At 41.2% G+C, this 13,149-nt stretch overlaps 1 protein-coding gene across 1 annotated transcript in view; it reads left to right on the top strand.

Annotated features, from left to right (window-relative positions):
• Positions 1 to 13,149, top strand: part of CNTNAP4 (contactin associated protein family member 4) — a 283,083-nt gene that overhangs the window by 146,714 nt on the left and 123,220 nt on the right. Inside the window, exon 4 of the mRNA XM_040253490.1 lies at positions 2,998 to 3,145. Coding sequence (XP_040109424.1) covers positions 2,998 to 3,145 — 148 coding nt within the window. The remainder of the gene's footprint in view (positions 1 to 2,997; positions 3,146 to 13,149) is intronic.

Here is a 13,149-nt window from a genome sequence, read left to right as displayed (position 1 = left end):
CGCCCAGGGGGGCTGAACTTGGAATGGACAGCCGGTGGTACAGGCGCTCAGGGGGGGCTGAACTTGGTTTCCACATGGAGGCTCCCTGTGCTTCAGGCGTTGCAGAGGAGGTTGCCAAAGATGGTGCTAATGTCTGATAAGGGATTTGGATTCTGTTCTAAGTGGCAAAGGAAGCAGTGGGGGTAACACAGTTTATTTGACCTTTAAAAATCGTACTGACTGCTCAGAGGGAACGAGATTAGGGATATGGTTGGGCATGGGCATGGGAAACAGAAGGCTGAAAAGATAAGGAGGAGGCCATTGAAGTAGTTCTGATGAGATACTGTTCTGTTGAACTGGGTGGTCATAGCTGAGAGGAAGGGAGATGCCCCGATTTGGAATATAATTTGAAGACACTGTCACAGAACTGCCTATTTTCTGTGAGCCTGAAAATTGGGTGTAGGAGGTACTGGGGCATTGAGGGATAAGGGGAATCAAATCAAATTAACTTGACTATGAGAAACCCAACTTTATTATTATTATTATTTTTTACTGTGTTAGAAAATATTTTGGTAAATGCTTATTTGTGAAGTAGAAAGAAAAGGAGGCAAATGGTTAGATTCCCTGGGTATTGGTGTTACTGAAATATTTGCTTTGTCTGGTATGGTCTACATGAGGGGAACCTCATTTGTGGATCGAGTCATGGTAAGGGGACCTACCACGTGGCTGAGTTCAGTTCAGTCGCTCAGTCGTCTCCGACTCTTTGCGACCCCATGAATCACAGCACTCCAGGCCTCCCTGTCCATCACCATCTCCCGGAGTTCACTCAGACTCACGTCCATTGAGTCCGTGATGCCATCCAGGCATCTCATCCTGGGTTGTCCCCTTCTCCTCCTGCCCCCAATCTCTACCAGCATCAGAGTCTTTTCCAATGAGTCAACTCTTCACATAAGGTGGCCAAAGTATTGGAGTTTCAGCTTTAGCATCAGTCCTTCCAGAGAACACCCAGGACTGATTTCCTTCAGAATGGACTGGTTGGATCTCCTTGCAGTCCAAGGGACTCTCAAGAGTCTTCTCCAACAGCACAGTTCAAAAGCATCAATTCTTCAGCACTCAGCCTTCTTCACAGTTCAACTCTCACATCCATACATGACTACTGGAAAAACCATAGCCTTGACTAGACGGACCTTAGTCGGCAAAGTAGTGTCTCTGCTTTTGAATATGCTCTCTAGGTTGGTCATAACTTTTCTTCCAAGGAGCAAGCGTCTTTTAATTTCATGGCTGCAGTCACCATCGGCAGTGATTTTGGAGCCCCCCAAAATAAACTCTGACACTGTTTCCACTGTTTCCCCATCTGTTTCCCTTGAAGTGATGGGACTGGATGCCATGATCTTTGTTTTCTGAATGTTGAGCTTTAAGCCAACTTTTTCAGTCTCCACTTTCACTTTCATCAAGAGGCTTTTTAGTTCCTCTTCACTTTCTGCCATAAAGGTGGTGTCATCTGCATATCTGAGGTTCTTGATATTTCTCCCGGCAATCTAGATTCCAGCTTGTGCTTCTTCCAGTCTAGCGTTTCTCATGATGTACTCTGCACAGAAGTTAAATGTGGCTGAGTAGATCATAATAAGATCCCTTATTTTGTTGCATGTCTTGATTGTTACAGTTAAACAAAGAAAGTAGGAGGAGGAGGGGAAGAGAAGGAGAACAGGAAGGTGGAAGGGAAAGAAGAGGTGGAAGAAGACAAAGAAAAGAAGAAATAAAAAATTTAAAAGTTAAATATCAATTATTGAGAACAATTTCTGTCTCATCCTAACTTTTTCACATATGCAGCTTTACCATATGTTATGTAGGAGAAAATAAAAGCTGTTTAATTGTGGGTTTTGCAGGTGTTAGGTAGATGCATCCTGATATTGTGAAAGGAACACTGCTCCTGGTCATACCATATAATAGTTTTGCAAACACCAGAGGATTTTTTGTTTGTTTGTTTGTTTGTTTTCTTGCCATTTTGACATTTAATTTCCTCACTTGCAATTTGATGGTACTAGGTCAGCAGCTGGAGAAGGCAATGGCAACCCACTGCAGTCCTCTTGCCTGGCAAATCCCATGGATGGAGGAGCCTGGTAGGCTGCAGTCCATGGAGTCACTAGCAGTCAGACAAGACTAAGCGACTTCACTTTCACATTTCACTTTCATGCATTGGAGAGGGAAATGGCAACCCACTCCAGTGGTCTTGCCTGGAGAATCCCAGGGACGGGAGAGCCTGGTGGGCTGCTGTCTCTGGGGTCACACAGAGTCGGACACGACTGAAGTGACTTAGCAGCAGCAGCAGCAGCTCAGCAGCATTCCCATGGTCTTTATAGCTTTCAGATTCTAGAGTCTGTCAGTCTAATTTCAGGTCTTTCCAAATTATTATTGATTCCAGTTTCCCTTAACAATTTTTAAAATAGAGATGCTTTTACTTTATTATTTTTTTTATTGAATAAAAATGACATGTAACAACAGTTTTTAATGTGTGTATCCGGCTGTGTGGTGAGTGAAGTTTAAGAGCCTATTCTCAGAGTATAGCTCTGACTTGAATGTCTGGTGATACTTTCCTTTACGTTGCTGAGTAAGATGAGAAAGTGAAACAGCAGAAATAAGTCTGAACCTTACTCATTCATCAACTACGTGAGCAACCTCCGTGTGGAATCTGATTCTAGTTTCTGAATACAAGAGGATGTTCTCACTGTTCATGTCAATAACTTTTATTTTCCTCTGCACTTCATAGAAACAAACTTTACTGGGGGTTTCACAGTGAAAGCTGACTTCATGCAGATGGTGGGATTTAAACTGCTATATAGAAAGCAGTTTAGACTATAGTAACTTCTGTAGATGAAACATTATGATATAACTGTTAATGATGGTTGCCATTTTATAAGTTAAAAAGCAAATTAGACACTGCTTATTGGCGTTTTAGGGGACAAAGTGAAATAGATACTCTCCAGATGCACTGATTTCCTTCTTGCTCTTTTCTTCTAGGGGTTTGTAGGAAATGCAAACGCAGACAGTGTTGTGTACTATAGACTCCAGCCTTCTATCAAAGCCAGATTTCTGCGCTTCATCCCTCTGGAGTGGAACCCCAAGGGCAGAATTGGAATGCGAATTGAGGTGTTTGGATGTGCATATAGTAAGTATTTGTTTATCCAACACAGTGGAATAGATATCAAAGGAGGTGTTTTAAAAGCCAAACTGTATGCTGAAATTGACTTCAAAGCTATGTAAAGAGACAGAAAAACAGGGGCAATTTTTGTGGAAAGCTTTATATGTGCCCATACATGCCAATATTGGCTTATGTGTTCCGCTTTTATATTTTAAGTCAGAAATGGAAGCATTTTATTGACAAATTGATACAGAGATAGATAGATAGATGTTTGTAGACACATGTGAATCCATTTACCCAAATCTGATGTTACTGACTATATCTTAACTTGTAAATATTAGAACTTATCTCTGTAGGCTATATTTTATGATGTTTCATTTGGGTAGCCTAAATTTAATAAAAGACAGAGACCCATTTAGTAAAACCAATCATCTGTTCTGAGAACAAAGAATGCTTTTCCTCTGCAGCCTAAAAATAATATGCCATGAAACTCACTTATAAATATGCTATGCCTGAACATAAATTCATAGAGAAGGTAAAGACCCCTGCCAAAGTGTAAAATGTGTTTGAAATACTTTCACATAAGAAAAGATAGAAACCACAGATTTCACTTAGTCTCCTCTTAATGAAACATTTTATTATGTCTTTCTGTGGGACAGGGACCTAAGAGTTATTGATAGTCTACCTCAAGCCACACCATCCTGTCAAATGCCCTTTTATTAGAGAACAATGAGTTAGTTACTATGATCTGCAATTATCAGACCAGCAGTCTGAGGTTTGGAGACAGTCAGTAATTTGCCCAGTGTCTCACAATTTAGTCCATAGAAGAACTGTTCAGTTCCACTACATCCTGATTCCTCTAGTAAACCTTTATTTCTTTAGCCACTAAAGCTTTCTTCTCACGTGTCTCATCGCTTTTTCAGGCTCACTTTACTTACGTAAAAGGCAGGCATGTCATAAAGAGGACAGGCAGCTGGTTGAATTTGTCTGCACTGTGTCGGACAGAGAAATGACGTTGACAGAAATGTCATGATTGTATTAATAGCAATACAGCACTCATGTTAATAGGATTAATTTTTATAATTCTAAAAGTAACATTTTTCTTGAGTGCTTATTATATGTTTGACACCACATTAAGCAGTTAGTTTATAATTCAAAACCAAGTCCAGATAAATATTATTAGGTAACTCTTCCATTCCCCTGCTTTGCAAATAGGGAAGCTAAAGCTTAGAGATTCGACTCTTGAGGCTGTGACTCGCTCCAGTTGCCCAGATAGGAAATGACAGGATTTGCAGCCTCATCTGTGAGACTCCAGAACCCCAGCTCATGCTCTGCCTCCTCCAGCTGTTAAATCCGAGACGAGCCATGGGCAGCTTAACTTCTCACCATCTGCCTGACTTCCCGGCAGCTTTCTTGGCTTCTGCAGTTCAGCTCAGCTGCTCCTGGTATGTGTTAGCTCCTCCCTTTACAATGATCTCACTTGAATAAAATTATCCTTAAAGAAAAAAAAATCCCACCCAAGATTGTGATTCTGGAACACAGAATCTGGACAGTCTTATTTGTCTTAGGATTGTGGAGTTTTACATGCCATACAATGGACAATCAGCAAAGCAAACTCCAAAATGATTCGTGTTTATAGTTACATTTTCTACTGGTTCAGAGCACCCACTTTGCAAAATATTTATCACTGTATAATAATAGCAAACAGTTATTGAGCACTTACTCTGCGTCAGATAACAGTTTTTATAGATATTCTAATTTAATCCTAAAAATCACCCATCCAAAGAAGTCTTAGAAATATTAAGCAGTTTTCCCAGCAGCACACACTTTATATTTTGAATCTCATATGTAAATTCGACATTAATTTAACAAGACTACTGATGCTAGTTTCCTTTAGTAAAGTCCCTATGAAGTGGCTGCTGGGAAAGGAGGGTCTTTGAGTCTCTGTAAAGTGGCTGCAAGTTCCTTTGAGTTCTCTGCTGCCTTGTACTGGATGATAACTCACCTTCCTCCCATTTCCCACCCTTGTATTGATCTGCAGCCCCATGGAACAGTGTTTTCACTGTGACTTCATTTGCTGTCTCTTGGAGTAAAGTACATCATCTGTGCATTTAGTCAGCCTCCTTTTTTCATGGACCCACGGTTGAAGGATCAATACTGAGAGGAAGTATTTTAAACTCAAACATAAACACACATGGTAAAATGCTATTGTTGTTGCTGTTCAGTTGCCAAGTCATTTCCGACTTTTGAGACCCTGTGGCCTGCAGCACGCCAGGTTTGCCTGTCCTCACTGCCTTCCACTGTTTGCTCAAACTCATGCCCATTGAGTCAGTGATGCCATCCATCCATCTCATCCTCTGTTGTCCCTTTCTGTTGGATAATTTTGGATAAAAGACAAAAAAATAAACTTAATGGAAAAATACTCTCATAGATGACAAAAAAAAAAAAAACCTCAATAAGGTTGGGTGTGAATGCCTTATGGGAATGTATTTGATCAAGTTGACTTTAATCCCTCAATTAAACCATAGTCAACACTTATTCTCCATGTATGCATAGCATTAGCCTTGCAGAATATTAGTTTACTAAAACATTATACTATTTAATTATCATTTAGTTCAGTTCAGTTCAGTTGCTCAGTCGTGTCCGACTCTTTGTGACCCCATGAATTGCAGCACACCAGGCCTCCCTGTCCATTACCAACTCCTGGAGTCCACCCAAACCCATGTCTATTGAGTCGATGATGCCATCCAACCATCTCATCCTCTGTTGTCCCCTTCTCCTTCTGCCCTCAATCTTTCCCAGCATCAGGATCTTTTCAAATGAGTCAGCTCTTTGCATCAGGTGGCCAAAGTATTGGAGTTTCAGCTTCAATATCAGTCCTTCCAATGAACACCCAGGACTGATCTCCTTTAGGATGGACTGGTTGGACCTCCTTGCAGTCCAAGGGACTCTCAAGAGTCTTCTCCAACACCACAGTTCAAAAGCATCAATTCTTCAGCACTCAGCTTTCTTTATAGTCCTACTCACATCCATACATGACCACTGGAAAAACCATAGCCTTGACTGGACGGACCTTTGTTGGCAAAGTAATGTCTCTGCTTTTGAATATGCTGCCTAGGTTGGACTCCTCTACTTCCAAGGAGTAAGCGTCTTTTAATTTCATGGCTGCAGTCACCATCTGCAGTGATTTTGGAGCCAAAAAAATAAAGTCTGACACTGTTTCCCCATCTATTGCCATGAAGTGATGGGACTGGATGATATGATCTTTGTTTTCTGAATGTTGAGCTGTAAGCTAGCTTTTTCACTCTCCTCTTTCACTTTCATCAAGAGGCTCTTTAGTTCTTCTTCACTGCCATAAGGGTGATATCATCTGCATATTTGAGGTTATTGATATTTCTCCCGGCAGTCTTGATTCTAGCTTGTGCTTCCTCTAGCCCATCGTTTCTCATGATGTACTCTGCATATAAGTTAAATAAGGAGGGTGACAGTATACAGCCTTGATGTACTCCTTTTCCTATTTGGAACCAGTCTGTTGTTTCATGTCCAGTTCTAACTGTTGCTTCCTGACATGCATACAGGTTTCTCAAGAGGCAGGTCAGGTGCTCTGGTATTCCCATCTCTTTCAGAATTTTCCACAGTTTATTGTGATCCACACAGTCAAAGGCTTTGGCATAGTCAATAAAGCAGAAATAGATGTTTTTCTGGAACTCTCTTGCTTTTTCCATGATCCAGCGGATGTTGGCAATTTGATCTCTGGTTCCTCTGCCTTTTCTAAAACCAGCTTGAACATCAGGAAGTTCACGGTTCACGTATTGCTGAAGCCTGGCTTGGAGAATGTTGAGCATTACTTTACTAGCATGTGGGATGAGTGCAATTGTGCGGTAGTTTGAGCATTCTTTGGCATTGCCTTTCTTAGGGATTGGAAAGAAAACTGGCCTTTTCCAGTCCTGTGGCCACTGCTGAGTTTTCCAAATTTGCTGGCATATTGAGTGCAGCACTTCCACAGCATCATATTTCAGGATTTGAAATAACTCAACTGGAATTTCATCACCTCCACTAGCTTTTTTCGTAGTGGTGTTTCCTATGGCCCACTTGACTTCACAATCTAGGATGTCTGGCTCTAGGTGAGTGATCACACCATCGTGATTATCTGGGTCATGAAGATCTTTTTTGAATAGTTCTTCTGTGTATTCTTGCCACAAATACAGAATTTTTTGCCACAAATTCTTAATATCTTCAGCTTCTGTTAGGTCCATACCATTTCTGTCCTTTATTGAGCCCATCTTTGCATGAAATGTTCCCTTGGTATCTCTCATTTTCTTGAAGAGATCTCTAGTCTTTCCCATTCTATTGTTTTCCTCTATTTTTTTGCATTGATCGCTGAGGAAGGCTTTCTTATCTCTCCTTGCTATTCTTTGGAACTCTGCATTCACAGGGTATATCTTTCCTTTTCTCCTTTGCTTTTTGCTTCCCTTCTTTTCACAGCTATTTGTAAGACCTCCTCTGACAGCCATTTTGCTTTTAGCAGTTCTTTTTCATGGGGAATGGTCTTGATCCCTGTCTCCTTTACAGTGTCACAAAGCTCCATTCATAGTTCATCAGGCACTCTTGTCTATCAGATCTAGTCCCTTAAATCTATTTTTCACTAAAGGATTTGATTTAGGTCGTACCTGAATGGTCTAGTGGTTTTCTCCACTTTCTTCAATTTCAGTCTGAATTTGGCAATAAAGAGTTCATGATCTGAGCCACAGTCAGCTCCCGGCCTTGTTTTTGCTGACTGTATAGAGCTTCTCCATCTTTGGCTGCAAAGAATATAATAAATCTGATTTCAGTGTCGACCACTGGAGAGTTAATATGTGTCAGATGCTATTTTTTATAATCTTAATGACACAGTGAAGTCAGTACTTGGATATTACCATTGTATGGTCTGCTAAATGACCCCTGTGACTTGCTCTGGGTTGCCTGGCACAGAAATATCTGTGATCACTAGTGTTCCCTGCCCTCAAAAGGACGAGCTATAGGTCAGTAGAAGAATGCAGCCTAGGATTTTGTCTGCAAGCCTCCTGAGTAGCCCAGATCAGACTGGATTTTCCCCCGATACGCAAGGCCATTTTTCTGCATTCCTTACAACTAAAAGAAAAAAAGGAAAAGTGTTCAGGGTGCAGTATGAGCAGAGTCTCTCCCAGACCACAGACTCTGGACACCTGTCCATGTTGGCAGTGAAGTGGGCCTCCTGTGGACTTGAAGAAAGCCTGGAGCATTGCATCCGCCTGCCAGCTCATGCGTTCCCATTGCGTGGACCATGTTACTGCAGCTTTGCGGGGGGAGTGTAGTTACCTGAGCAGCTCACTCAAGAATATTGTGTACTACAGTGCTTCAGAAGTCTCCTGCCATGGGGAAAAGAGGACTGACATAAATTAAGGACCCTGGAATTGCACAGCCTGTGTTAGATCTAGGATCTGAAGTCAGATCCATCACCTTCCAAAACTAGTTCTCTTGATGAACCAAACTTGTGTTCATCCTTTAAATATCTATTAACACTGGCAAAAAAAAAGAAATCTACTTTTTTTAGTGGGGTAGGGTGTAGGGAGGAATTTAAATTAATATATACTTCCTTAAAGATGAGAAAGTGTGATGTCATGAAAATTATACAAACCCAAAGGAAAATATGGTACCATTAGTGTAAGGTGTTAGGAATGAAGTGATTGATAGACTAAGATTAGTATGAGAAAGTTTGTGGCAGTAGGTTTTGAAACTAAGGTGCAGATATTTTTGCATGGGAGGCTGTGAAAATGGTCCAAAGAGGAGAAACGGTATGTTCTGTCAAGCCTGGGAATGAGGATCAGTCTATATGCTTGGAGGATCAGTTTGCCTTTGAGAATTGTCATTCAGAATGAAATATGGGTGCAGGGTAGAGGGCTACATGAGGGGTATAGATTAGAGGCGGCAGCTCAGTTGGAAGGTTTCTTGAATCCCTTTGTGCAAGTGACAGCTGGAGTCTCAGGCTAGAGGACCAGCAATATGGAGAGCGAGTTCTCCTGAATTGAATCATATTCGTGATATGATGAGACTACTGCTGAATCTTTACCATCTAAGCCACCAAGGAGGCCTCGGTGAATCTGCCTGCAATGCAAGAGACCCAGGTTCAGTCCCTGAGTTGGGAAGATCCCCTGGAGAAGGCAATGGCAACTCCACTCCAAATTCTTGCCTAGAGTATTCCATGGACAGAGGAGCCTGGTCGACTACAGCCTATGGGGTCACAAAGAGTTGGATAGGACTGAGTGACAACACTTTCTCTTTCACTATCACATCAAGAGAATTTGGCGATTTTATGTGAGTAGACACTGAGTTATCAGATTTGAGCGACTGTCTGGAAGGTGATACCATTTCCTGGGAGGAGGCACTGGAGAGCAAATTAGTTCTGGCAGGGAGCAGGAGAAAGAATTAATTCCACTGTTGACTTAGTGAGTTTGAGTGACAAAAATACGGAAGATTGGAACTCCATAACTTCTGGGTTGACGATACAGAATTGAAACCTATACAATATCATTAGTTATTAAGTCATAATCTTTCTACTTACTGTTGATAATAAAAGTATAAAGTTTAAAGCTATGTCTGTACAACTACTCATGTCTTTTAAAGACAGAAGTGCATTTCTCTCATAATTAAAACAGGTCCTTTATACTGTTTTTCAGGTAGTGTGCATTTTTTGCCGAAACTTAACCTCACCGCCTCCCCATTGTGCCTAATGCATGTTGGCTAGAGTTATACATGCAAGCTGTCCCTGTGAATATTGCTGGGAACGTGGCTGTTGTGAGACCTACACATGTTTTTATTACCCTCTCTTCCAATGAGTTAGAGCAGTAACTTGTTATGAAGGAGCATCAAGTGAATGGAAAATCCATATCAAAGAGCACGTTCTCCTTTTATGTCAGTAAACCTGAAGTTGTTTCCTGAGTAATGAGAGAAGCAGAAGCTAGATTTTATGGGTTCAAAGGGAAAGAATAAATTTCAGATGCCTTGACCATAGCCACTGTGGACATGTTTATAGATCTGGACAAGAGGTGTAGGGAAGGAAATAACTTGTGGAAGAAAGAAAAAGACAGTGTTTGATGGTGAAGAAATACTGCTCTATGCAGTGTGTCCCAAAGAATAAACAATGGTAAACAAAAGGCAAGGAAAGAAAATAACTGGGTTCACGTGAGTGTGTCTGAGGAGTCCTTCGGAACGGCAATTAAGCTGCAGGAGATAATGTTTAATTGTAGGTGAACTGCTGAAGCGGTTGCCCTGAGAATAAATTCTTGGTTTCTTTTCTCTAGTTCTTATGTGAGCACTCTCATTTTGTAATCTTTACTTTGTCTCTCTTTACTTGTCCTCAGCAGAAGAACATCCAACTGCCCAGCCATAGCGAAAATAATTAGTGTCTTTGAACTGCTGTGGTTTCATGATCTTTCTAGTCTTAGGATCTTTAAATGATACATAGGGCCATCACACACATCCAGCCTTTATTCCCCTACCTAGATAATTCTTTAACTCATGGTCTTTTCTCAGTGTGGAAACCATACGTTCTGACAGTTTCTCTGGTACTTCCTATTTAGATCAGAAGGTATGTTCTGCTCCCAGTCACATCATGCACATTCTATGATGTTGAAATCTGGGGAACCTCAGGAAGGCCATCTCCATCCAGGTGGCACATCCAGCCTGTTGGAGATTAGGCATAGAGCCCAGGGCAAGGACTGAGTGAGAAGACTGGCAGAGAAGAAATGGACAGAAATGTCACGCTAGTATGTTTATGTGCTTAACGGCAGACCACTTAAGAGAAAAGTATGGGTTCTATTTAGTAGATGGAAATAAGTCAGATAGTGCAAAACACATTGACCTAAAAAAATAAGAGAGTGTGCATTTTGTAATGTAAAAAATACTGAAAGTCAGAACTACTCACATCTGTAGATTTCTGCGTAGAAAATATATTAACAGGAAATGTAATAAAGTGGTTATGAGAGGTGCAAGTGTTTATGTGGGTGAAAAACTCTGAGAGAAAACAAGGCAACAGACTTCTGTCTACTCAGGGTGCAGCTCTCTCACACCACTTTTTGGGTTAGCAGGGAAAGGAGAAGCAGGAAATGTGTTATATTTACGTAAAGAATAGTTGTGATTGATTCCAAGCAACTCCAACAGAAAAGGGAATGATTACCCACTGCAGTATCCTTGCCTGGGGAATTCCACAAACTGAAGAGCCCGGTGGGTTACAGCCCATGGGGTCGCAAAGCATTAGACATGACTGAGCACCTAATGCTAACGTGTTAACTGCTGAAATCTTGACAAGATGCATTAAATGCAATCCCTGCTCTCAGATTGTTTATCAGGTAATACTGCAGCTAAGGGATCCTATTTTATGTCAGAGTTTCAAAAGAGGATAGATTCTTATTGGCCTAAAATCAAAGTAGATAAATTCTAATTCTTTGCAGAGTTTATAGTCTTAAGATTTTAATTTGATGATAGGGTGAAGTTATATTAAAATTAAAATAAGATTGGCTATTAAAATTTGAGGAAATAAGGACACTGTGAAAACCCATCAGGATTATGTTAAAAGAACACAGAGCCAACTGAAGAGGCTCTCACTGACCAAAGATGGAAATATTTTAGCATCAGTGAAGTTGGTAACTGCAGTTCTGAAACATATTAACTGTATTTAAAGGAATGGGTTCATGATAATTCTAAAAAGAGAAAACTTTTGTTGGTCACCTAGGAGAGCTATTAAGGAATTGACTCATTATTTTGAAAACTAATAAATGCAGAGAAAACATCAAGCATTTATCCTGGTTTTCATATGTAATCTGTACCTCAAGGCAATCACATAGAAGATTAGAAAGGCTTTCTGTTTTAAATTCAGTTCAGTTCAGTTCAGTCACTCAGTTGTGTCCGACTCTTTGCAACCCCATGAATTGCAGCACGCCAGGCCTCCCTGTCCATCACCACCTCCCGGAGTTCACTCAGACTCACGTCCATTGAGTCAATGATGCCATCCAGCCATCTCATCCTCGGTCGTCCCCTTCTCCTCCTGCCCCCAATCCCTCCCAGCATCAGAGTTTTTTCCAATGAGTCAACTCTTTGCATGAGGTGGCCAAAGTACTGGAGTTTCAGCGTTAGCATCATTCCTTCCAAAGAACCCCCAGGGCTGATCTCCTTCAGAATGGACTGGTTGGATGTCCTTGCAGTCCAAGGGACTCTCAAGAGTCTTCTCCAACACCACAGTTCAAAAGCATCAATTCTTCGGCGCTCAGCCTTCTTCACAGTCCAACTCTCACATCCATACACGACCACAGGAAAAACCATAGCCTTGACTAGATGGACCTTAGTTGGCAAAGTAATGTCTCTGCTTTTGAATATGCTATCTAGGTTGGTCATAACTTTTCTTCCAAGGAGCAAGTGTCTTTTAATTTCATGGCTGCAATCACCATCTGCAGTGATTCTGGAGCCCAAAAAAATAAAGTCTGACACTGTTTCCACTGTTTTCCCTGTCTATTTCCCATGAAGTGATGGGACCGGATGCCATGATCTTCGTTTTCTGAATATTGAGCTTTAGGCCAACTTTTTCGCTCTCCTCTTTCACTTTCATCAAGAGGCTTTTTAGTTCCTCTTCACTTTCTGCCATAAGGGTGGTGTCATCTGCATAGCTGAGGTTATTGATATTTCTCCCGGCAATCTAGATTCCAGCTTGTGTTTCTTCCAGTCCAGCGTTTCTCATGATGTACTCTGCATATAAGTTAAATAAGCAGGGTGACAATAGACAGCCTTGACGGACTCCTTTTCCTATTTGGAACCAGTCTGTTGTTCCATGTCCAGTTCTAACTGTTGCTTCCTGACCTGCATACAGATTTCTCAAGAGGCAGGTCAGGTGGTCTGGTATTCGCATCTCTTTCAGAATGTTCCACAGTTTATTGTGATCCATACAGTCAAAGGCTTTGGCATAATCAACAATGCAGAAATAGATGTTTTTCTGGAACTCTCTTGCTTTTTCCATGATCCAG

This window comes from Oryx dammah, unplaced genomic scaffold (assembly GCF_014754425.2).
Source record: "Oryx dammah isolate SB20612 unplaced genomic scaffold, SCBI_Odam_1.1 HiC_scaffold_13, whole genome shotgun sequence".
Classification (NCBI taxonomy): domain Eukaryota; kingdom Metazoa; phylum Chordata; class Mammalia; order Artiodactyla; family Bovidae; genus Oryx; species Oryx dammah.
Note: the sequence above shows the minus strand (reverse complement) of the source record. Positions and strands in the feature narration are given on the sequence as shown.